This window comes from Hippoglossus hippoglossus, chromosome 11 (genome assembly GCF_009819705.1).
Source record: "Hippoglossus hippoglossus isolate fHipHip1 chromosome 11, fHipHip1.pri, whole genome shotgun sequence".
Taxonomy (NCBI): Eukaryota; Metazoa; Chordata; class Actinopteri; order Pleuronectiformes; family Pleuronectidae; genus Hippoglossus; species Hippoglossus hippoglossus.
The window spans coordinates 15,702,251-15,729,447 of NC_047161.1; the positions used below are offsets into that span (position 1 = coordinate 15,702,251).

Genomic DNA, 27,197 nt, shown 5'->3' on the forward strand with positions numbered 1-27,197 from the left:
CCCAAATCTCTCAATGTCCAAAATACCCTGGTAAAGCTATATTTAACATAAAAATTAAGACAGAAAGTCGATTATGCAAGTAAACCTAAAAATGTTTACTCTTATCTTTTTTTAAATTTTCATTGCTACTTAATGGTTCACAGGGGAGCTATGTTTTTTTGTTTTTTTGTCACTGCTGTTGACTTCTCTCGCAGAAAGTAGTTTAATAAATATAGCTTTGAAGAAGAATTGAGCTCCTTTTTGGATTTTTCTAGATATTAAATAGATATCATATATATATGTTATTCTATGGCTGCTAGATTCAACTGTTACTAGTTTAGCAGAGGCTGGTTTCAGATCAGTGTCACGGTGGTTTTACCAGTTTTGGTTTTGCTTCCTTTTCTGAAATGTGTATAACTGTATTGTGGGTTTTAATTCCGGTTTAGGTTTTAGAGTAGAGACTGATCCACTGTTTAAACAGTACAACATATAGAGCTTGAGTTACGTAAAATACGTAGATATGGCAATGGATATTTTCCTAATAAATTTGACAGCCATTTGCTTTTTTTTAGGAATATTTACGAAGGTGTCATCAGAGCTAATCCTTAATGCTTTGCTGTTCTCTACCTGAGCTGCTGGATGAGGTCCTCTCCCTCCTTGATGACGTTGACGGTGACCTGCAGGGTGGTCTGCTGCTGCTGGCCAAAGCGTTTGATCAGATCTTGGACGGCCTCCACAGACTCGGCGTAAACGTCGTCCAGCAGCTCCTTCTGTAGCTCCTCCAGCCATGTCCAGAGCTACAGGAGGACACTTATCAGTATATGTTTTTTCAGCAATTTCATATGATTGAGTTACAGCACAGTGTTTTACATTGGGTTGTGAACATCCTGCTTGAGGGAAATAAAAAAAAACTCAAACGCAAGTCGTTGCATTGAGGCCGACACTGGTTTGCACCTCTCAGAGGTACAAAGCCACAGAACAGAAACAAATACACACACTGTGACCACACCATGACACCTGAACAATCAGTTACACACAGTTTCCGTCGCTTCTTGATAAACAGGAACTATTTACCCGTAACACTGATCTTCATCTCAACCCAATTCTGAATTTAATCATAAACTGCCTTCCTTTAAAACTGTCTCTATGTGACTGGATGACATTTTTTTTTCTCATATATTCACATATTTTATCTGGTAATTATGTCCCTCCTGCTCACAGAGCACGGTGAAAAGCGATCATCCACACAAACACACAGCCCACCATTCACTTCAGTATTATGTCATCCTCCCTGCCTACCTCTTTGACGTGCGTGTGGAAGGCGACAGACATGTCCAGCAGGACTTTGCGCTGCTCCACGCGGCGAACAAAGTCTTGGATTCTGTCTTCTAGCTGGTGGGCGGCCTGGTATATCTCCTCTGGGTCGCACTCTCCCGTCTGGGCCAGCTGCTCGGCCGCCTCCAGTAGCTTGTCGGCATTGGTGTACGTGTTCTAGGCCGAGGACGGGGACAGTGAAGGAGAGATGAATTAGCCCAGGAAGACAATGTGATACAGACTAAATATGTTTTTGAAAATGAGTAGAGAGAGAGACAGAGCAGAGGCAGGGAGAAAACAACAGGACATGCAGAATACGTATACACTGATAATAGTCAGAGATATTAGAACTGTGCAGAGATAAGAGCTGAGAGGAAATAGAGAGAGAGAGAGAGAGAGAGAGAGAGAGAGAGAGAGAGAGAGAGAGAGAGAGAGAGAGAGAGAGCAAGCGAGAGAGAGAGAGAGAGAGAGAGAGAGAGAGAAGGTGAGAGAAGGTGAGATAAAGAAGAGAGTGATGCTGAAGATACAATTGGTTATGTTAAGGTGGAATATCAAAAGGGTGATATTAATATTTTACGTTGAAAATACAACATAGAAAAAAGATAGCAATTTACTGTCGTAGCTGTGGTGGAGCTAATTTGAACTATTTTGAACTATTGACAATACATTTTATGCCCTCACCTGTAATGCATGCAAAATCCTAATCTGTAAAGTAACAAGTAACTGTCAAATTGATTTAGCTGATTGATCTTTTTAGGCCAAATACCTTTATTAAAAGTTTTAACTAATACAGCAGTAAGGCCGTAGTGTAAGTCTAAAATGAAAAAGCCATGAGGTTAGCTGTAGGGGCTTTAGTTTAAAAGTATAGTTCAATATTTTATACTAAAACTTTAACAGCAGCATACAAAGTGAATCATAAAGTCAGTGAACTGACACAGCTATGTGATCTTTAAAAGAAGTGTCTATCTATCATTGTCAAAATTATGAAACTTTAGCAAAGATGAAAGAGCAAATCAATTGTACTGCTGCATTTTACTGCTAATGAATACAGTTTTTCAGTTGTGCAAGGAGGAATTTAATATTTTTTATAAGTTTTGCGTAAAAACATTACTCAGCAATTAAGAGAATTGATGAAATGGGTACAGACTGTAGAATGTACTGTTGTTTTCCTGAGGTTGTGATTATAAGATTCTGGAAACTACCTGCCATTGCTACAGCAGTGACACATCAGCTTGATGCTGACAGAGAAGGACAGAAGGAGAAATGGAACTCAGCTACCTGTGCCACTTCCTCGAAGTCTTCATGTCGTTTCTGTAGGGCTCGGGCTCGGTGCAGGGATTTCCCCACACCTGTGTGTTTGCTGAGAAAGGCCTCGCCGTGGTTTTCTATCCAGTCCAGCACCTGTGCACGCACGCCCACAAAGTTAGACAGACGATTAAAAACAGTCCACCACAGGGGGGCGCTGTAAGGTGGTAGTTCAGTCAAGTGCTGATGATAATTAACAGTGTGTAAGAGAGGAGGAATGACAAACAATGACAGGTATAATACGAAGCGTAGCGATGAGCTTTCCTTCTCGTGCTACTCTCCCTGCTCTATGTCCTTCACACTGTTAAAAGACATCTGCATGGACATATGACCCAATTCCATTGCCATAGCAACAGTTGCCATGCCAACATTTTCAGTAAAGCCCGGGATTTTTGGACGTTATGGATCTGTCACATTATCATTTTGATCCATTTGACTATGGCATTCTCATTATTCTTGTTTTTCGACTGGATTTTTCTGCAGAGAACATTTACATTTCAGGCTTTTATCCAATATTCCTTTCCACAGAGGACATGATGTGTGAGGACGAAAGGTTCCAGCTACTTGCTCAAGGACATTTTGATAGAAAACACGGCTGCTGCTGGAATCAAACCCTCTATTAGGCGTACAATCCTTCTAGCCAGTAAGATACCCTGCTATTTTCAAATTACTGTCTAACCCTCTCATATTATACTGAAAACCCCTGGCATCAATTTGGTCCTGGAAATACCACGTGTTTGAACAAACATCTGTATGCATATAAACAAAAACATGTATACAGTATATATAGTGTATATATATGTGTGTGTGGGTGTGTGTGTACCTGCTGGACGTCCTGTTGAAAGACGCAGAGCTGCAGACGTTGGTGCAGCCGCACTTTGCGGTGCTGCCAGATGTTTTCCAGCTGTCTCTGGTGGTGAAGAACCTCGTGGATGATGTCCAAGACGTGGTGCACCGCTTTTGAGTAGTTTGCCGAGGCAGTCAGAGAATCAGCACTGCCTGGGGTCAAAGGTCGCTGCAGTTTGTCCAACAGGGCTTTGCCATCTTGGCTCACCTGAGGTTAGAAAAGTGATTGCATTGTTTACTCACAGCCACTACACAAACACACAGGGGTAGGTGGGTATAAGTAGGTATTTGATTTGACCTGCAAACATAAACATCCGAATACAAGCAGCCAGCAAACTGAAGGGATGAATGCATAGGAACACGCCCCATGATTTAATGTTTAGAGACTAAGTGAGTAAAAAGATAATTGATAAATCAAATGAGGAATAAGTGAGAAATAAACATGTTTATCTCTTGCACTGTACAGTAACACTGTCAATGTAAAAGTAGTTTTTTATTTCAAATTATATTTAAATTAAATTATATACATGATGCTACATTAAGATGCATTTTTAAGACTGTAAAAGTCAAATTCATATCTCCACAAACAGAGAGAAGTTACAACAGATAATAACCCTATCCAATGGATATGGATGGAATATGGTGACTTTCTATTGACATAAGTGTAAAGTGTGACGTTACCTCAGAATAAGCAGCAGTGATGTGTTCATACAGGCCTTGGTGATGGTGAATGGCGTCTTCGAGGTCTTGCAGCTCGGAGGGCAAATCCACCTCGCCGCATGCCTTACACCACGAGTCCACGTTGCTCATGTACTGCGGGGCAGGAAGCGCACTTACATTTATTCACACTGCCACTCAGACATTAAGCATTTCACCTGAGACGCAGCATGAGACAGTGCCGCTGTTTACATCCTTGTGATGATACCATCAGTCACATGTTAGTCAGACGTACCACAGCACGCGTAAAAATTGCCTGAAGAGCATTTCTGTTACTATTACTGGAGCTTAAAAAATGCAGGAATTTCTTTGTGCATGGTTACAAGCTCTCTGAAGACTGTTTCAGAAGAATTATCTCTGGCTGAATGCGTTTTCCTTGGCCTGTGGTGACATCCTGGAACATTCTGTAACCCCTGAAGGGAGGGAAATAAAATAATCAAGTGATCTCAATCTCATTATTGCCTTTTGAAACATCTCTCCCGTGATAACTGGAATAAGACACAGGGGTTTTAAGATGGAGCTTCTCTGTGTGTGTGTGTGTGTGTGTGTGTGTGTGTGTGTGTGTGTGTGTGTGTGTGTGTGTGTGTGTGGGGTGAAACCTCTGGGGAAAAAAGCTGTTCCTATTTCAGTTCATAAACACAGAAGGCGGATCTGATGACAGCAATATTCCAGGTCGGAAAAGGCATACCACCCATGTTTCCCAGTCGGGATTCTGTTTGTGTGCCTTTTCAGGCCATGAATCATTCTATAGTGGCCCCACTAATGAGCAAAGATAACAAATGCTTACATTGTGCTATGTTTATGTAAATATATGTTAATGCAATGCATATGTTGGGCTTTTGAATTTTGATTTAATGAAGCCAAATAGGTATTTTTTCAACCCAGAAAGCGAGTACATATATGTCCATGTGCATCTATTACAAAAGTGAGGCTGAGTAGCTCAACTGGTTCGTAAGGTGCATCACTGCAGGTTTGACCAAATCCAGTTTCCACTAATCCGGACTTATTCACTTTCTGTCCAAGTGTAGGAAGAGAACATTGATATTGTGGCATCAGCCTTCTCATCCGACGCTCAGCAAGAAAGCCAATTATCAAAGTGTCAATTGGTTTTGTTGAATAAGTAAAACCTGATATTTCACAGCAGTCACAACATTCTTCATCAATAGTTTTATGATATATAGACAACAATGGAGTGGATGACTCCTTCATATCTCAAGCTGTTTTCAGACATGAAAATATTTTATCGGCGTCTACTACATGTATGTTACTGCTTTATTTGAGTTATTTATTTTCTTTGTTTAGTTTTTTTTCCAGTTTTGCGTCTGTCCCTTGTTAGAAGCGTCACCAACACATCCATTTGCTTGCGGTGAATCCTCTGGAGGATCTCCTGCTGTATATCTGCTCATTCAGATATTAAACAGAGTTTTTACTAGGGGACTGGGGGCTAACCCTAGCCCCTTCAGAGAATGTGAGGAGATTAGCTGGTGTTCAGTGCATGTCTGGAAGCAGCTTCAGATTAGTTGAATTGTTCTTAAGGTAAACAGAATATAGTCTATAATAAAGACTGAATGTGGATGAAACTGTGAGCAGAATTAGATTTTCTTGAGGATTTTATTATCGTTAATAAATTGAAATATGTTGGGTACTGAAGAATGACACGACAGGCCCTTTGCTTTCATAACACATCAAATGTAATTACTTGTATCATTAATTCAGAATTGACTTCCACTTCCAATTATCCCTTCCAGCTTCTCTAGAGAGGTTTCCTGCACTTCTTTGTCTTATATTGTATGTAAATAAACCAAATCTCACTCCGTTACTATTTTATTCAAGCAAAACAAACAATTTCTAAAAATGTCAATTTGGGCTCTGGAAAAATTGTGATGGACATGATACATTTTTTTCAGATTTCATGGATAAAACTATTTGTCTGCTGAATAAGTTGTAAATTCATTGATAAATTGATAATTAATATATCTACATTTGTGTTGAACTCACCTGGTCACATTTCTGGTGGAAGCTCGCAGACATCTCCAGCAGCGTGCTGCGTTCATCCAGTGCGGCGGCGAACGCCTTCCACTCCTGTTCCAGCTGACCTGAGATCTGCTTAATCTGCTGCGAGGCATAGTGACCCGACTCCAGCAGCCGGTTACCGACTGACATGATGCGGTTGATATTCACATACACGTTCTACAAAATGGAACATAGAAAGGGGGAAAGTTAAACTGAGGGTTGTGGATGATTTAGGCACCAGTCCGCGGGCGGGACTGAATTATAAAACAGCAGATTTAGAAAAAGAAAAAAAGTGAAAAGGATTGAATTGAGTGCTGTGTGTAGAAGGGATGAGGTGAGGGACTATCGGGCTAACGCCATCGTTTTTTCATCTGCTGACAGAGACACTAGCGGCTGATGAAACAGTTTCATAATGGTTATGCAAGTTGGACTGTGGATAAAGAATAGAATTACTTAATGCCTGGTTGTGCTGTGCTAAGTGCACACAAGCAGAGGCACCTCCAAACAAACACTGAAACACAGAACTAAAGGTTGACACTAAGTGCATTAACTATATGATTAGAGAGTGCAGGGCAAGCATTAATACCTGCTGCAGATCAGTGTGTGCATGAGTGTGTGTGCATGTCTTACCATGCAGTTCATGGCAAAGTGGTTGTGCTGGGTTTGGAGCTCAACGGCGTGGGGGTGGTTGTTGCCAATCTCGGTGTAGCCTGCCAGGAACAAACCCTTGTTGTGCATGATCCAGTCAAACATCTGAGGCACGGGGATGACAGAACAGACACACACAACCAAATGAAAGGTTAGCCAAACAGAAGAAAACATACACACACAAGGTACGGGAGCACTATTAACTTTCACAGATCACTGCTAGAGCAGGTGAAAACAAACAGCTGGCACTTAGCAGTGTGTGTATATATGTGAGTGTTTCTGTGTAATGCTGCAGTGTGCTCATAGTTGTCATCTTTTCAGGCCAGAATACAGAGAAATGGACTGCCTCTATTAGGAGTATCCTCTCAGGCTCTCCTAGAGAACAACTCGTGGCCTGTGGTGTCCTAGCAACAAGCTCCTACTACTGCAGTGTATCCAAGACCGCAGCTCTCTCTCTGGTGCTGCAATCTGCTATTTTATTCTACTCTTTCAAACATGGATATCTGAATTTCTCTCTCTTCTATGTGCTGCAGCTGTCATCACATGAGTGGTCTCGAGAGGGGGCGGTGTAGGGGGGTGCATACCTTCATACACTATCCTCCACCTGAGGCGGTGCAGGAGGGTGAAGGTATTAAGTTCTTTCCTCCTGTTTTACTTATGAATTTAAGTTTAAGCCACCATTTAAAGGGTCAAAATACTGACATGAATTCATACAGAGCAGAAATCAATGCTTCTCTGTGGGTGTAATTAAGTTTGTTTCTATTGGCAGTGGCCTGCCCTACAGTGATCACAAACTGTGATTATAGATTACCGCTACATCACTGCTCGCACAGAACAACAGCCCTGCTCCCAACAACCATCCACCGACCTTCTCTGCGTCCTGTTCGAACAGGCGGAGCTGAAAGCACTGGTCCAGCTGCAGCTTGCGGACGTGCCAGGCCTGGTGGAGGTGCTGCCGGGTGGAGTGCAGCTTGTCCAGCAGTTGGGTGATGCGCGGCACCAGGCCCTGGGTGTCGGCGTTGCAGACCCCGCTGCTCCCACTGCTGCTGCCGCTGCCACCGCTGCTCCCGTTGCGGTTGGAGAAAGACTCGCTGCTCTGGATGCGCTGCAGTAACCTGGACGTGGCGGTGAAATATGTTGCATGAGGAATGCGTTGACTTGACAGCACAGATCGATTTCACTTCGATGAAGCAAAATACAATGAATCCATTCATAAAGTAACATTTACAGGGATTAGATGTTTGTGCTCTCTTTCATAAATGCTTGTTATCTTCAGATAAAACAAGATAATGTGGTATAAGGCTTGACGGAGTGAACAAGCACTTTGTTTGTGCTACATATAGCATTTTTTTTTTATAATTCAAAATGTAATGTGTTGGGACACTCATTGGTCACTGCTATTAACCCGAGTCTCTTTACACTGTTTTTATTTTAACTCTTATTTTGTAGTTTTTGATTTTATACTGTGCATTTTATGTGTTCTGCTTTCCTCAAACTGCTCTGTGACTAATTCAATTCATGATGGACATAGAAACATAAGCTTAAGAGAAAGAAGAAGAATCATACAACCAAGCCAATAAGAAAACATTTGCAAGAAGGCTGAAGTAAGTCAAACTTCGATAAAGAAAATCTGTGTCCTTACCTCTGACCCTCAGTGTCCAGCTCCTCTATCGGGGCTTTTATGACTTTCTTCTTCAGTGTGGCGTGCTCTTCTATCATCCTTCTGGCGCCATCCAGGTCTACGGGGAAATCTTTCCTTGACACAGTTTCCTGCATCTCCTCTAGTCGGGCCAGCATCTGTGTGGCGTGACCTGAGAACTCCTCAAACGCCACACGCACCTGCACGAACACACAGCATAAAATCTGAGCAAAGGCCCGTAAACCAATATTTAATGGTATCTTAAATATTACTGACTACTGCAAGAGTAATACATTTGTTCTCATAAGTACTTTGTCTCGTTCTCTACTTATTGACTATGGTTCTTCTGCAGTTGAATGTCATTGGGGATTACAGGATAGATTTAAAGATCCGCCTGAAGTACAACTTGACTGACAACATGGAAGAACTATCTGACCTCTATCCACTCTTCGTGGTTGTAGTCCAGACTGCCATCGAAGTCCGCCGTCAGCTGGGAGGGGTCCACGACTTTTGTGAGGCCCTCTAGTGACACCATGGTGGTCTGAAGGAAGAAAGGATGGAGGCAAAATATTAAAGAGTGAAAGAGATGGAAGCTTGAAGCTAATTTCAGTCAGTTGAGTGCAGAAGTCTTGTAATCTCTCCTCCTCCCCTGCCACTTTGTTTCCTTACTGACATTGCCCTTGTTATTTAGATCAGACATGAAAAAACCCCGGTTTCAAAAACTAGCAACACAGATTCTTTGCACAACAACTGCTTATTACAATATCATCATCAGAGAAACAGTGAGGAAATGCCTCCCTGTTTGGTTTCAGTGCATCTGTGTTTCTGCTAAGCCACCTCCGCACAACACCCCCACACACATGGCCAGAGATGGATGGAGACGGAACGATAGCTGGGTAGCTTTGTGTAGGCCAAACAATGCAGAGACACACTGTTGTCCTTGGGTTAAAGAAGCGCTGAGGCTCTTGCCAGGGGAAAATACTGATACCACGTTGTTCACCAATGCTGTTCAAGTTAATTGATTTCTACTGTGCTGAGTGCTGAGAGAAAGATAATTTGTTAATGCTGCATGGGTGGAGTTTTTCACCCGCAGAACCGCACAATTTATCAAAAATCAAAATTGAGGTTGCAGACGGATCTCTGCTTCCTTTCTTTCTGTCTCAACGGAAGGGAGGGGAAATTCTGCACGGATTCCCTGCAAGTACAGTCCGACCAACAGTCCTATATCAAATTTACTCTAATAACACAAAATGAAAACCTTTCTCCTCATACAACCTTTGAAAATCGACATAAATGTGCCGGGTACATATACGTATGAGGTCAGATGGTGATACATGAAGGCAGACACGCATACAAATGCACGTACAATGCATCCAATCAATGTCCATGAGGCACGGCAGGCCTGCTGGTGATAATTGTGGCCTGCCCCCGTTGCATCTGGCTTTTCTTTCTATCAAACAATCAATATGGTGTCATCAGGCCGCAGCGGACCTATTTTTGTATGTGTGGACATGTGAGCAATCAGAACAATTTCCACACCAGTGCGTGCACTCACACAGCTATAGTCAGAGCCGAGAGGGAAACTCGCAGAAACATATTGTACAGAAATCCAGGCACATTTTGTACAGAGAAACAGACTCGCAGCACAAATGCTTATACAAACCCAAGCTGATCATTATCATAATAAGTAAGGTTCTTTGATGACAGATGAAACAGGATGGTGGGAAATAGATGTCAAACCCTCATTAGGAGGGGTTTACTAAACAGTCTTAGAATCAGACGAAGGATTCTTCAACAGCGGAAAACGCACACAGGTTAACACACATGCAGTGGTGTTTTGTTTTTTTAAATTAGCACATTTTGATGCCAGTTTCTAACTATGAACCAGAACATATAAATAAGCCATCTGAATATATTATTAATTAGCTGTGAAAATGTGTTCTAACACTTGACACCATAGACACGTGTCCTCATGATCTGTTATGTGCCGTTTTTGGGTCACATGCGATGAATTCTCTCCTCTGGTAGACAGCTGGCTGGTGATGTGCGCAGCCAAAGCGGCGGGGAGAGGAAAATAATGAAATGTGCTGACAATGAGCAGCTCAGGGGGTAGAGCGCCCAGCTGAAAGCAAATTAAAGGGAAATGGTCGACTTTCTTTTAATTTTACAACACAATAAATGCCAAATATAAAACTGGGACACTTCATCTTTCTAAATCTATGTGCCTTTAAAATGTACTATCAATGTACAATCAATCTGTCCTAGAGCAGCTTTGACTGTTAAGCCTCAATTGTTAACTTCAACTCTCCTCTAGTCTGATATTTTAACTCTTTTTCATCCCCTCTAACAGAGGGTTCTGGCCCCGCTCTCATTCAGACCCATTTCTAACTGTCCTGAAACGGGTCGGGCCAATCGTTTATCTGAAATGGAGTTTGACACAATCACTGTCAGAGCAGCACTGTTGAAGTATTTTCAATAACAACCAAGATGGCTGGCAGTGATGTGGAGCTGCAGCAGTATTAAACAGACTGGACTCTATATTTTCCATAAAACAAGAACAAGAACAAGAATGACTGTTTCTGTTGTTCTGATTGGTTGGAGGTCTATCCAATTGTGTCTAGAGACATTCTGGTCCGTGACCATTGAAAATGAACTGAGAGGTTCCACAACCATTTTAAACTACAAATTGGTTTTGATGACGCAAGGCTGATGTTATTGTATTACCTAGTTTTGTGTGTTGTTACAAGTACAGATACAAGTTACAAGTTGATCCAATCTATAAAAATAACCGTTTTGCCTATTTCCTTTTGGTGCGGGTCACCTATGAACTGCCACATTTAAACAATTTGAAACCGTAACGCATGCACATCTGCGCTATAGAGAAACATGAACATATCTCCCAATCTCACCTCAAATTCGAACTTAGAGCTGCCAAAATTGGTCCTCTGCTTCTGCCAGAAGTTGTCTGGTTTGATGATGAGGGCGACGTGGATGCAGGACGGAAACGACTCCTGCAGGATCTTCAGCAGAGGCTTGATGCTGTCCCACTTGGAGCCACGCATATCAACGATGACCGTGAAGCCATGTTTACACACCTCCTCGCTGGGAATGGATAGGGATCGAGGTCAGCGAGAGTGGGAGGAATTAAAGAGAAGAGAGGAGGAGGGAGGGAGGCGTGAGGGAAGGAGGGAGGGGCAGAGAAGAGATTGGAGAGAGTATAATCCAGAGAGAGAGAGAGAGGAGACAGATGACAGGCGTGGGAAAGGATGAGAGAGGGATGATGGAGGGAAAGAGAGAGGAAAGGAGAGAAGAGATAGAGATGGCGATAGAGATGCAAAAGAAAATAGAGGGAGAAAATGAAAGAGAATCAAAACAGTGAGATGACGCATGTTCTACTGTATACTGTGAGAAGCCTACGCAGCAAGCACAGCCGCCCACGCTTCCACACACACTCACACACCCACACAGACACCTGCGACGAACGACGCACAATTGTGTACAGAAACATAACAACACAAATCAGCACATTGGTGCATCAGCAACCTCGTTGCCTGTGGTGCTCTGATTAGAACATAACTTTACATACACAACTACATCCACACACCTCACACTAAAACACGCAGATGATTTTTACTAAATCTAAAAAATATATAATTTGTCTTAATGATCTGAGGAGAAAAAAGATTTTGCTGTTAGTTTGGAACCATCTGTCAACATTTACCTTATATCTTTCCCACCAAAACTAGTTCACAACCCTGGATTGTTTTGTTTTTTAACTTCTAGTAATTTTATACATTAGAAACATCCTAAACACTCATCATATATTTAGACAACTATATAATATATTTTAGCATCCTTCTATTATTGAATCTTTTAATACCTGCATCGTTTTCCAACCCTTCCTCTCTCTGTAAACAGCCTGTCAGTAGAAAGTCAGTGTGCAGCAGTGTGCAGATGTTTCCCAAAATAGAACATCTTCAGTCACCCAAATCCACAGTTAAAACAGATTCAAATATGCAAAACGTGCCACGACGACTGTGAGGTTTTAAACGCCTGGAGAACATAAAGGAGTTCAAAAGGAGATTTTCTCCCATTTTAAACTGTGCAGACATAATGTGATGACAGACCTAAAGGGAGACGAGAGCAGACGGAGAGAAGATGGATGGATTAAGATGGATGGAGGGAAGAGGTGAAGCTGGATTGAAGCAGTGAGCCGAGGGGAGGAGAGGAGAGAGCTTTTACCTGCGAGGTGAGGAGCTACTCGTCCACACTAACTGCTGCTGCTGCTGCACTGCTCCAGCTACTGCGACACTTTGTTTTGCTTTCACACACACAGATTTGCTCACTCGCTCCCTCGCTCACACACACCTCCTCACACATGCGCTCTCCGTCGCTGTCACTTTTAATCCCCCCCTCCTCCTCTACACTCTCTCTCTCTCCTCACTGCTTTCCCTCTGTTGATACCTCCTTCCCGCTCTTCATTTGCTTTCAGTTAGACATCCCTCTCTTTGCTCAGGCTTTCCCTCTCCGTCTCAGCATCTCACGATGTCTCTTAAACGGATTTTTGGCAGCGAGGAAGCTGCAGCAAGCTAACTCTTCTTGAATTATTTCTCTCTCCACTCCTCTTCGGCCCCTCCCATGCTCATCTCAGCTCTCTCACGTGTTTGCTTACAGGGCCACTTGCTCCGGGTGTTCTCTTGGAATCAAAGACATTGCTTATCGTCCTCTTGAGGAAAATAAACAAAAACAAGAAACACATACACATTTTGCACTCACACACAGATTACAGAACAAGATGTGTTACCTGGGGATGCCGGCGAGGTAGGCGATCAGTCTCCTCAGATCGTCCGTTCGTATTCTGTCATGGTTGCTGCGTGATGGAAACGTTAACACAGGACCACCACGTCTGTCTCTGCCACCTGAGGCGACACACACACACACACACAAGCAGCAGTTTCATACAGTGTTCTATTGAAAAGCAAATGTCAAAAAGCTATTACGACATTACCTTGAGTGTTTATATTTGCTTCACTGAACCAGCATAAATCTAACAAGTCGGCTAATCCAATAAATGAGTGTTCGGCTGGATAAATGTGAGATGCTGAGCCTGCTAAATAGAAACACCCTTGGCAACAGATGTATAATTGAATTGATTTACAATTTGCTCAAATGAACATCCAAACTGAATGGAATGAAGTCTAATATTACAAAGCAGACACTCAGAAACAATCACTAAGAATATTTTAGAATAGCAAATAACATCCTCTAAAAAAAGGAATGCTTCAATCCAAAGAAACAACAATACACCGTATCCTGATATTATTACCTCCACCAAGGGGGTTATGTGTTCGTCTGTTTGTTTGTTTGTCAGTTAGTTAGTAAGATTACAAAAAAGGATGTGAAGCCACTAAATATTGGTGTGGATCTGGATCGGGGGAAAGATCCAGAAATTTTTTCATCATTATTCTAAAAGAATATTTTATGGATTCAGGCATGTTTACGTGACTGATATTTATCTGTGTGTGCAAAAAATCAGGATCTAGTGAGTTTAAATTTGGTTTCAAGGGGACTGTCTTATTATTCGCTCTTTGAGTGCCCTTCTAGCCATTAAAATGTTTTCGCTTAAAGGATAATAGCCTGGAATCAAAATTTAAAAAATATTTGATCTGTGTGAATGTCTGAACAGGACGTAAACAAATTTAGCTTTTATAGCTTTTAGCATGACAACATGTTCACAGTGACAATGCTAACATGCTGATGTTTTGCAGATATTTCAAGCATTTTAATTGTAGTGTGTAACATGATAACATTTGTTAATTATCACTAAAAACAAAGTTTGTTGGAATTTAGTTTTTAATGTCATTGGAACCTTTAACCTGATGAAGGGGCTAAATGAAAAGTCAGAGGATCACCAATTTATCCTTCAGTGACTGTGAATGACTTCACCAAATTTTGATGAGGAATTTCCCCACATGACCAAAACCACAAATGTAAGATTCATGGTGGCACTGGAGGAAAAGTCGGGGGTCTTCAGAGCCAGTGGAATACATCGTCTCAGAACCATAAACATCTGTACAAAATGCTGTACCGGTCCTTCAGGTAGATGTTGAGATAGTTGAGTCGATAAGTAAAAACCTTAAGCTACTAATGGCACTATATAAACGGCAGACATTTACCAGGGTCAGTAAATTTCATCCCTAACACAAAAGCTTCTGAAAATCGCCATCCGGAGAGGCTGCTAACATAGCTAAAAGTGATAAATATAATCAATTTATAAAATGATTTGCTTATTCGAAACACATGCAAGCTGAATGAATGGTTCCTGTGTGTCTTAACCCTGTACTGGGAGCATTTTTTATTTTGCACATACTTCAGCCTTGAACAGCCTCCTAGCCTGAATCCAGTCTTTTAAATAGTATTTTGTCATTTTAATTGGGAGTTGGGTAACGTTTACTGTTTGCAGTATATCGTCTTGAGACTGAATTATGAATATCCGGTACTATAATAACAATATTTTGTTCGTAGTCCCTGACCAGTTGCAGAAGCAGAAAGCTGCGTCGCTCACGTGGGAACTTGTAAACACAGGCTGACTGTGCTCAGCCCACAAATTAGTGAGTTAAGTTGGGTTGCTGTGCGCCCGTAGGCTCAACCCGGCTGCGCAATGGAGAAAATCAAACGCTCACGTGGCATACAGGCAGACACGAGTGAGGGCGAACATAGCCAATTTATTAAGGGGCTGGATCTGGTATAATAGGCTTAGCTCATTCACCCTCTTTTTCACCAGCAGTCCCTCCTCTTCCTCCCACCCTCCTTTATTTCAAAGCCAATTACTCCACCACTGACTAATATGGGATGCAGTAGCTGACAGTAAGTCATCACCAAGGCAACTCCCCACTGCCTCTCCCCCTCTCAATTTATATCTGTTTGTCTGAGTCATCGTCCTCATCGTTTTGTTTCTGCCTGTGACCTTTGCTGCACACACAAGGGGACCAAAGAAGAGTGTGCATTGAACACACGGAGCGCACACACACACTTATTAAAACACATTTCACTTTGCAATTCCATTTGATACTGAGCCCAGCGCTCCCCTGTATGACGGTGTTTCCAATGATTCTGCATGTACATATGATCACACACACACACACACACACACACACACACACACACACACACACACACACACACACACACACACACACACACACACACACACACACACACACACACACACACACACACACACACACACACACACACACACACAAATGTTTTTGTGTGTTGTACAAATAATCCTGCTAGATGTTCTTGGCAGTCCATATCTGCAGCTCTGCCTCCTGTGAGTTTTCCCTGGCACTCACAGGGAAAGTGAGTGAGTGAGTGTGTGTGTGTGTGTGTGTGTGTGTGTGTGTGTGTGTGTGTGTGTGTGTGTGTGTGTGTGTGTGTGTGTGTGTGTGTGTGTGTGTGTGTGTGTGTGTGCCATTGCTGAGCTTCCCTTTGAGGGAGAAAAGACACAGGCAGCTGTAGCTCTCTATTATATAGTCCTGCTGATATTGACTAAACAATGGATGTCTGTGTGTGTATGTGTGCATGCGTCACAGTGTGTCTAATGTGTAATGTGAGCGAGTGTGAAGAAGGGTCCAGGGTTAAGTGCCTGGGTCCCAGTGTGACCCCATGAGTTTTGGTAGTTTTTTTTTTCAAAGTGCACGGCTTGTTTATATTTCTGTACTGTCCATGTATGTGTTTGTTTGCATGAGTGCATGCGTACGTGCGACAGAGAGAAAGAAACTGCACATCTGCACAGTTGAGAGCTGTGTATGGAAAGGAACTTTTCTTGTTTAACATGATCACAAACATACACACACGTATACGTGCGCACACACACTCACCTGACAAAAAGGCAACTTTTTCTTTGAGGATGGGAAGCACCTCCATTGCCCTCATCTCCTCGTTTCTCCTGAAACCTGGAGAGAGAAAAGAAAGGGAAGTGGAAATTAAGAGAAGGAAGAATACAAAAACAGTGTGTCCCTTGTTCTCTCACAGTTCATCAGCCATGACTTTCTATCTTGAGGGCAGATTATTTGGGACAGAGCAGATTTTGTCCACTCGTAATCTAGAGATCTGCAGCTTTTAAATACAGGGGATTGAGACTCATTTCAGATTGCTTGCATCATGAGGAAAGTCTCACACACACTCACAGACACATACTGTGTATACACTGCCAGAGGAAGCACAGAGGCTGTGGTCGGAGAAACAGTAATGAGGAGACAAAGTGGGGCCAAATTCAGGGGGAGTTCGGAGGAAACGAGCTGCTGTAACTCCTGCTGGAACTGAGGTGAAATGGGGTAAAGCAACGTTACACACCATAGGTCACTTCAGTTCCCATTAACTGGAGTCAAAGCTGAACTCCAGAAAATACAGACCATATTAAGAGGATTCTCACACGGTGAGAAGCTGGTGGATTTTCACATTTACAAGTGTTGAGGAGGGAAAAACGCTGTATTTATGAGGATTATCAAAAGTGAAAGTTAACAAGATTTAGAGTCTACAGCCACGCTACAGTCCACAGCAACTCTGTGAGGATGGGTTTAGGTACAATAGGGACTTTAAGCTAAATGCATACATCAGCATGGACTCATGATCGGAATGACAATATCAACATACTGATGTTAAGCAGGTATAATGTCTACAATGCTAACCATCTTAGTTTAGCATGTTAGCGTGCTCACATTTACAACAGGGTTTCTGAACATTTCAAGTTTAATTGAAGGCTTTTTGAGCCTTTTTAAGACCATAATGAGTTAAATTAAACACTTAAGTACAACAGATACAAATAAATATCAGGAGTTCTTGCCAGGACTCAACACCGGCATTGGACAATTGAAATGTTGACCTGATCAAAGTAGTAAAAAATATGAAAAGTCAGGGGGTCATCTGAGACATTCCAATTTATCTAACAGGCTCCATGAATGTCTGCGCCACATTCCCTCACTATGCATCCACTAAATGACAAGACATTTCACATGAAGCCAAAATGCAAGGGGAGCACCAAAGTCTATAGAGCTGCTTTCTTTCTCTAGAGGGGCTGTATGTGAGAACACAGCAGAAGATCCTCCACAGGATTCACCATGAGCGAGTTGATGACGCTCCTAACACGCGATACAACTTCTTGGAACCACAAATGAACATAATGGAAATCAATTGACCCACTGACAAGCAGGCATTGCAGTCTACAGAACAAAAAAATATTACCGCAATTATGCTAATGACTACATTTAATTGTAACTTTATAAATTATGGCCATTGTCAACTGACTGTTCTCATTTTAGAAATTGAGACATCTCAGCTTTCAAAATTTCCCTCCACCTCCTGTACAAACCGCAGTCAGAGGGTTTTATAAATGGCACCATTGGGGGAGGCCATCAAGCTGTCAGCTGAGAAAAATTAATACAAATATAGTTACCCACTTCAACTGTGTTTGCCTGCTCTTAGACTACTAATCTATGACATTTTCCCTGTTAATAAATGTCCACCAGTCCTACTTGCACGTATTTACTGATGAATCACACACAGTGGCTGAACCTTCAGCTGCTTCATAAAAGCTTTAACATTCACTCAACGGTGGATTTCTAAAAACTGTAGTTCCTTCTTGGGAAAAAAAAGGACTCATGTGTTTATATATTTAATTTCATGGAATTAATGGAATAATAAATGATAAATAGCATGGGAATTAAAGCAAAAATAAAACACACTAACCTGAGCTATAAACCATTACCCTTTAAATGTCAGTCTGGATCTCAGGGGTGTGATTGTGTGAAAGTTGCCCCATGTTGTGTTGTTAATATTCTGTCAGAGGTGAATGGATGGCTGTCAGGAGATATTCAATAACCTGTTCTAAAAACTCCTAAATATAGACACACAATTCCCTAAAGTGGTTGGACCCACACCTCAGCCTCAAAACACACAGGGCCTGACACTGAGACAGACGCTCACACAGGTGGACAGAATGGGCCCAGATTTTGTCCTTCAGACACAGCAGAGGTCTGCTTTGTGTGACTGATGACCCAGACAAGTCATATTACCCAAGTGTCTCCTGTTCTTTTTGTTCTGTTCGTCCTGCGTCCCACTGATTCTCACTCTGTTTTTCATCTGCAGCCCAAGTGCAAGAGCAAAACTCCTAACATGTTTTACACAAGTCAGAATGAGGTGACCGTCTCTCTGAGACATCCCAGGTCAATGTACATCACAAACACACAGCCACCATACTAAGAGCTGTTTAAATTCTCTAAATGATAAGGAAAGGAGCTTCAATGCATCCTATCTTATCTCCTCTAGCAAAGGAAACACTGGACCTGTATTAAAGGAAAGGAGAAAGTGACGCAACATCGTAGTTGCACCTCTGCAGATCTACGTAAATATATATATGTATTATTCTTGTGACACAATCCAGAACTGATGTAAAGCCTCACAGGATCAGCTGAGCTCCTGATTTCTTCTTTTTCACATCTGCCCAGTCAAGAGTCATATTGAACAACAAGCATATTGAACTTATAGTTCACAATATCATCATCCACACTACATACACATATAAAAGTAATTTCAATCGCCACTTCACATATAAGCTCAAAAGCACCATGACAGGAAACCATATGGACTTATCTCTGAATTTTATCCATTCTGGCTCGTTGCTCTGTTCATTATTTCAACAAAAAAATATTTAATGGCTCAACTAACTCTACTTATAATCCTTGTAATATTGTGGTATTTTAACATTTCAGTCCTATTTATTTATTATTATTATTATTATTATTATTATTATTATTATTATACGCACACAGCACAGAGTCAGAGTCCCTTCACACCTTTCCTAAATCCTTACAGATTCTTCCTCACATCTTTCCTTGACCTCATGACGTTTTCCATCGGGGTCAAAGAATAGTGATCAGAGAGATTGTTGACCCAGGATTGTCAGAGAAAAGACATGTTATCTAATTTCTGTCTTCCACTAGAGTACATCTACAGTGTCTTATAAGTGGTGGTGAACTGGTAACACACACACACACATTTATGCACACACATTTTCAGCATGCATTACATAATAGTACAATAAGTACACTGTAAGTAGGAGGGGTAACATCTCTGTCTCTCTGCCTGTTCTACTGTTGTGATGCAAACCTGAACAAAGACACACAGCCCTGTTGGGCACTTGAATAGTGAATTGTACTCAAGTCTCTGTTCTCAGCACGTCGCCGTATTTACGAGTGTACGCTAATGAGCCGCTTATTCTTTTTCCACCACCGGAGGAGATTGATGAGAATCAGGACTTGTCTCTATTTTTACTTTTCTCTCCTCCTCTCAATTTTCTCCTGACATCCCTCAGGGTGCCACAAAAAACAAATTACCATGATCAACTACATTTCCCACTGTGCTCCTGTACAGATGATGCATGACATGAGGTTGATGCAGTAAGAGAGCTCTTCCTCTAACTCGATTTCTGGGAACCGTGCATAGACTAGATTGCAATCTTTGTGGAAATAGCAGGAGTGTCAATTTGAGTATTTCTCAGCAGGATTATGCAAAAAGCACTAAATCGATGTGCATTAAGCTAGTTGGAAGGATAGAATGTGAGCCGAGAAAGAACATGTTCAATTTTGGTGGGTAAAAATGCCATCTAAAAAGGTTCTCAAAACTCATCCTGGGCTTTAAGAATTTGTGGTGGGTATTTAGTTTGACATGTTATGGTCACTTACTTCTATAAAACTATTAACAGTCCATTTATAGTTGCATAGAAGGTAGAAACTGACTTCTCTTTTGCTTTAGTTTCCAATCATGTGCCCTGAAAGAACAAAACATAACTGATTCCTGATGCTGTGGTTGCCATGGCCAGAGCTATATTTGTAGCAGCTGTCTGTTCCAACCTGCGTTGGGAGAAAATATAATCCCACACACTGTCCATCATTTGATCTCGATGCATTCTAATAAGAAACTGATTTGAAAAGAAGAATTTTGAAATTACAACCTAAAACCGCCCGCAGATCAATATACTAAAGAAACTGTATGTTCACCATTATACTGTATAACAGTATACTGTAATGTAATGTTTAGACGTATTCAACATTTATAGCAGTGCTGCTGTGTCAAATTAAATGTCCACTGTACATGTTGATTGTGAATTACAAGATACACACCACACAAATGGATAAGTCAGCATATTTTCATCATGTAATGGTTCATCCTCTGAACAAAGGACTATCTTTGAAGTTGCCCCCAAACTCATTGTGTGATTGGTTGGCTGCCAGTGAGCAGGAGGATAATCAAAGGTCAATGAAAAATCTAATCTTGACAAGATGACAACCAGCAACACAGTGTGTGTGTGTGTGTGTGTGTGTGTGTGTGTGTGTGTGTGTGTGTGTGTGTGTGTGTGTGTGTGTGTGTGAAGAGAGCGCACACAGTGAGCACTTTGTGGCTCTGTGTGAATTCGCTACTGTATAGTAAAATTGAACGGCTAATGGATTACGGTCTGCCCCGGCGCATATGACCCTCTGTAATCCCCCCCGAAAAACACACAGACGTTTGTACATCTATCTTAGTGAGGACGTCCCATTACAAGTGGGTCAGAAAGTGATGACCGGCCAAAATGTCCAGACTTTCCCAAAGATGGTCCTCACAAAGATATCTGTACAAGTACAGACACACACTCTTCTCAAGAAAGACCCTTCCCTGCATCCAGACCCCTTTTCCCCACTTTTGCAGATCAACCGCGATTTTGACATTTTATCTGGAAATGTCTGAACATAGTAACATATTTTCTATAACTAGTCTGATGATGAACACCATGGCAAACCTTCAGTTGAGCTCATTTAATAGTGCTGAAGTGGTTTCGGGTGGATCTTGTCCTATACCAAATACAAAAGGTACGTTTAACCACACAAAGGCATCACTTCCCTGTGCTCTGCAGTGTCGTGGGACTGGAGAAAGTGGCACAGCAGCTAAATATAGAGTGGACAGGTCACACCCACCCCACTCACACAGACAGACACACACACACAGAATCACAGTCACACTGGAGAAAAAGGAATTTCTGGATGAATAATGAGCAAAAACTAAAGAAGCGGACGAGGAATAAAGACACTACTAAATATTTATGACATAATGGGACGCGTCATTGTGTCGTGACTAGTCTGAGAGAAAAAGAGTAAATATGAGGGAGAGAGAAGGAAGGGCACAGACAGTGAGGGAGGGACAGCGAGCGAGAGTGTGAAAAAAGGAAGGCAGACAGGGAGCGGCTGGAAAATGACAAGTGGACAGCCACACACAGTGAGGGAAAGGACAGATGGTTATGATGTATGAACCAATCAGTCACAGTCAAACCTGTCAAACACATACTCTTCTCCTCCCCTGCTTCTTTTCCTCTATTCTGTCGATCTACAGACTGCTGGAAAGAATGCAAACATTTTATTCACTTCCCACTGATGAGTGGAGGAGGAGAAGTTTACAGCTCGTATAAAGGAAATTTCCTCATGGTGGATGTATACACATATTCATCCAAACACAACCACAAGATGTGGTATAGTACCTGTCAGCTGGATGAGGGCGGAGCCAGTCTGGGCATATAGCCACTTGTGATTGGTTGCCCAGCAAGTCATGCTTGATCATTCTTCCACAAACTGTAAAAAAAAAAAAATCCTTAAATTGCTGTGGATTTGGCTTCATCTGCTGACGGGGGAGCGTAGTTCGCTGCTACCATCAGCTAATGATAGAGTGACTGGCCGATGTGCTGAAGGGATCCCAATCCACTGTGGGCACAGTCACAGCAGCTGAGGCTAATCCTGGGATTCCTGAGGGGAGATATTCCAACCCAGCAGACAACCAAAACCGCTCATTCTGGTGCTGTCTACGTATCCATATGGAAAAGCTGCTGCAAACATTTCCAAGCAGAAACGGCGCGATCAGTGCACACCATTTTGATGGGCTCCAGCACACGGTGAGGATGCATGGCCTCTGGGTGCACTTCATGAGGGCATTAGGTGAGCTGCTTATCTGCCTGTCTATTGGAAAGGCAGGTTCCTGGAGGTAATCCTCAATGTGTAGGAGGAGTAATGATTATAATATGCCTGCACTGCATTTATGCACCCCGAGAAGCTGCTTAGCATTAGGAGAGAGACTCGAGATTGATGGGGAAACCCTAACAGTGCAGAAGAGGCTTAGGCTACATCCACCTGAATGTTTTATTTAAAAAACAGTGCATTTAAAAATAACCAACGAGACAAGCGTTTCAGCTCCATATTAAAAATCTCTGTCTATACTCACACAACTGAAAATGTGTATCTAGTGACCATTCACATACACAGCGTACGGCAAGCAGATTGTCTATTCGCAATTGATTGCTTAATTGCAGAAAACACCACAAAGGAAAAACTGTGACAGTAAAAAGTAAGTGCAGGAATGTATTTTCTTGGGCCGACAACAACAAGGAACGGGTTACGAACAGTGTTAGCGAAGTTTTGCATTCACCATTGGTTGTTGACGTAAGTGATAAGAACCAATCAGGAAGCGAATGGTGGTGACTGTGTCATCATTTCCAAAAGTCACAGTTTCTGCACGTCAATATTAAAACACAACTCCACAAAGCTAAAACAGGACCAAAGTTTTCAAACGTTGTGTGGATGGAACTATAGCAACAATGATGGGTTTAAAAACTCAGTCACGTTCACAATATTATTAATTACTATAGTTATTACTGCTTTAATGAGAAAACAATGTATTTCTGTTATGCAGAAATCTCAGATACTGTTGCGTCATGATTAGGCAAATGCCTCATTAATGTAAAACAGCAATGCAGATTGTTTTTACCTGACTTACAGTACTTAACTTGTAAATGACATTGAGTGTTATCTACTATATCGTTCAAAAAAATATGTTTCAGTGAAAGTAAACTGAAACTAAAAAGATTGTATGCGTCAATCAAGAAACCTCACGTGTGATAAATGATGAAATGGCTTAAAAAGATACGATTAGGGCTGGGCGATATGACTTCAAATAAATATCATAGTTATTTCAAACTGTGCTGTGTGTCTACATTACATTTACATTTCTCACATATAGAAAATATTTGGGTAGCCCAACCAAGCGAATCATGCCGTTTCATTACATTCCTCATTTTATTTATAATCAATAAGCAATTAGCAACAGCTAAGGAGGTTATTATTACCGTGTTGATGAGGTCTTAATTCAGGAATTCAGAGAAACCAATGCCCATTGCTGAAGCCGTAAAATACCACGGATAATCCCAAACTGAAGAGAACAGTATTTTCCAAGAAGTTCAACAGTCCCATACGACAGAAATAGACAAAAAAACGGTCCAAAAATATTCCTACACCTAAGTCAATCCCAATATTTTCGTCGCTAGTCCTGCATCAAGTGGGTAGTGCTGAAGAGCAAGCTAAACTGCTGCACTCCTCAGTGAGAAGGAGCAAGGGAAGAGTGGGAAATTTCAGAAATGTTCATTGCTCTTTCATCGCTCTTTGTGATATGGAAACTACCACAAGACACTCAGGGATCATTCCACTTCAGGACTGTTGCTGGGTCGTGTGTGGGTTGGTGTGAGCGTTCGTCAAAATATGTCAACACTCTACACACACCTCAGAGGTGTGAGACTTGTAAAGGGGCCTCCCAGAGGTCAAGTAGGAATTAGACTGGCTGATACAACAAAGCAGCACTCAACAACACCACTACAACTCTCCCCGGAGACACTGTCTTAAATACCTCGAGGAGGGGTTTAGCGAGTGCGATTCTGTGTTTACAAAAAAAAAATCATAGAGAATGCAACAGCTGCCTGGTCCCCGACAGATGGGATGGGAGCTGGAATGGGTGGCTGTGGGTCAGTCGGTTGAGGGAGGGGGAAAGTTGCCTACACACCACAAAAATAGTGCACACTCCCTAACAGCATCGCCCTTATCTGATTAAAGAGCAGTCGCATAAAGGCCTAATCTCATAATGGCTCCTGCAGCTGACTTGCACACATCGCTTCTGAACCAGCTGTTGCAGGTCAAGAGAACCCGAACTGCGCACGTGTGTACATCCCTGCATAGCTGTGGACTTCCCACATTCACGGCGTGACAGACATTCCTTGCTGAGGGATGTGTGGGAATGACAGGAATTCCTCGATGCTGAGGGAGAGGACAGGAATAGGGCGTCCATGATCTGGACCCCTGACCTACATCCTGATCAACAACGCTTTAAGAACCCTGTTTAAGAAACAATTAGGTACCGGCCAATGTAAAATTATCTGACAGCATCTGAATGCTTACTTTACTAATGAATACGACGATGTTTCATAGTCTGAAATGCTGAGATGTCAGTACTTCACTTATGCATGACAATTTTGAGTTTCCCATGGTAGTAAATGTTATTTCAGAGACATTGCCTTGTCCCTAATGTGAAAAACATTGTACAAATTGAAAATCAAATAAAGTGACACCCGATAAAATGTCACAATTTTATCGGGTGTATCCAGCTGTCAAGGAAAACAAACATTAGTTCTATTAGTTGGCTGAAAACCCTGCTGACAATACCTGACTCACAAAAGGGGTTGAAAAAAAAAAAAGGGATGGCTAATTATATATGCAAACAAATTAAAGCTGCATGTTCTGAGTCATCATCCTCAAGTTGTTGATCAATATAGAAGAAATGGAAATTAAGAGGCTTTGCTTTGCCCTTGTATTTCAGTGTAGAATTAGCATTGTGAGTATGATAACAAAAAAATACTTTGAGTAATTCAGACATGAACTCTGGAGACTTTCTCCGGAGTTTGCCTTTCACATATGAAGAACACAGCAGGAGATTCTCCAGTCAGACTCTTTCACAACAACACAGAAATCTGCAGAGTGTTCAGTTAGGGGGTCACACCTGGGTAGAGCATCCAGGAGGCAGGACGTTACGTATACATTCCGCTATGAAGATTGAATGATTTGTTTACAGCCAAACTTACTCTATGTGTATGGCACCAGTTTTTTCTTTCTGAGATATTGTATTATTCAGTTTTACATTTGTCACGAGTTAGATGCGTCATCACGTTCTTACAAGGGGGCCTGGCAGGAGAAACTCCAGAGCAACTGCCAGAGCAACTGATCGGACATCCTCCGGACAATCTCATGAAATTATCCGGAGTTTGGTGCATGTCTGAAAGTAGCTTCAGATTTTAGGATCCTGGTGTATTTGATCAGACTCTCTTTCTATTTCTTTTTAGCAGCTTAGCTTACATACTTGTTGCTAGTATAGGTAGCATGATAGTTGGCTGGAAAAGCTAACATTAGTGTGTGACATTCACAGTTTCTAAGCTAGGACTGGAGAATCACTTATCTCGATACCTGTTTTTGTCTACAAAGAATCATGGAGCTCTTATCTGCGACACTACATTCAATTAAAATGCTATAATCCGACAACACATTAATTACCATCAAGTAACAGATGCAGGCATCACTTTTTCTGTATTTGAGATATACTGTAATGAGGACACACTGATGTTCCCTGGAGAACAACAACATATTGTTCATCAGGGTCATTCTCTCATTGGGTTTCCCTATTTATTTTTCTCTCTTCCCAACAACTGACTTCATTGTTTGACACTGTACATCTCCTTCTTCTTCTTTTCGTTGATATTATAATTTCCATTTTTGTGACTTGCGTTTTTGATCTTCCTTTGTGGTGAACTGACATTACCCAGCTTTTCTTCTGATTGGGAGACCCAATCAGACTGTTCTGATTGGCTGTTGGGATCAGACACAGCTGTGGTACTTACACAATGCACCTACTGTGGGTACAGCTGGTACTGGTCATGCCACTGTACACACACACAGACAACAGTGGGTAACAACACCAGTCATGAACACCTCCAGGTTTATTCTCTTAAATTAAGAGTAAAAGAATAAAAGGAATCATGGGATCTTAAATCTAAAACTTAGTTTGAATTTGACTCATCCAGCAGCCAAATATGCTCATAGTGTTCTTATTTTACAAAGGAAAATAATCATTGTCTGTCCAGTTCTAACAAAACCTGCATTATGAAGTTTAAGTCTGGAGACTGTGCTGCTCTTCCATCTTATGAATCCTCCATCATGTGGGATGAACCGCTGACCAACCAGTCTGTCTTCTATTGTCACTTCCCTTTTCCTCACCACTCTAAAAGCACTACACGCCACTACCTCCTGCAGTACAATGCTGTCCTAAACATGCATGAGAGGGTGTACCAACACAGTTTGTCTTTGTACAGATGAGGGGGATTGCAAGTCAAAACCTAGGGCACCTTTTGGATTTGTTTGCACGAATTTCCAAGGCACTTCCAATGCTGCAGGAAAGCTGTAAAATAACCAAATTCCGTATCCATAAAAAGGCTTGTTTTTAATAAAGATTCTTTAGTGTTTGGTGACATAAACTTTGTTTTGTTTCTCTGTGAGAAGTTTACTGCTTACCTTTGCACTATTTAAGGTCATTAACAAGACCTGAGCTGCTGAAATGTCAATAAAAACTGGAGAAATTGGTGTGTTGTAAAACTTTTGACTGGTAGTGTAGTTAACAAGAGAAAACAGGCAATTACAGGCTATTGTTAAGTCTAATGATAGAGTGATATGTTCCCATATTTTTAGCTGTAATTTGTGCCAATTCACTACAATGTGGGACAATACATCTCGCCAATAGCAACTCTGTTAGGCAGAGGGAGGCAGGAATCACTGTATGTTTT

The 27,197-nt window shown here is 41.7% G+C and overlaps 1 protein-coding gene across 4 annotated transcripts in view; it reads right to left on the minus strand.

Annotated features, from left to right (window-relative positions):
• Positions 1-27,197, minus strand: part of LOC117770228 (triple functional domain protein-like) — a 79,861-nt gene that overhangs the window by 31,114 nt on the left and 21,550 nt on the right. For all 4 annotated transcript variants that reach the window (XR_004615362.1, XR_004615363.1, XM_034599391.1 and 1 more), the window contains exons 3-15: positions 16,348-16,422; positions 13,266-13,380; positions 11,371-11,563; positions 8,898-9,002; positions 8,465-8,661; positions 7,691-7,937; positions 6,805-6,927; positions 6,160-6,351; positions 4,126-4,257; positions 3,422-3,652; positions 2,572-2,694; positions 1,279-1,470; positions 607-776 (exon numbers count right to left, since the gene is read on the minus strand). Coding sequence is in view for 2 of the 4 variants with exons in the window: in XM_034599391.1 (XP_034455282.1) it covers positions 607-776; positions 1,279-1,470; positions 2,572-2,694; positions 3,422-3,652; positions 4,126-4,257; positions 6,160-6,351; positions 6,805-6,927; positions 7,691-7,937; positions 8,465-8,661; positions 8,898-9,002; positions 11,371-11,563; positions 13,266-13,380; positions 16,348-16,422 (2,095 nt within the window). In the remaining 2 variants the exon portion in view is untranslated. The remainder of the gene's footprint in view (positions 1-606; positions 777-1,278; positions 1,471-2,571; positions 2,695-3,421; positions 3,653-4,125; positions 4,258-6,159; positions 6,352-6,804; positions 6,928-7,690; positions 7,938-8,464; positions 8,662-8,897; positions 9,003-11,370; positions 11,564-13,265; positions 13,381-16,347; positions 16,423-27,197) is intronic.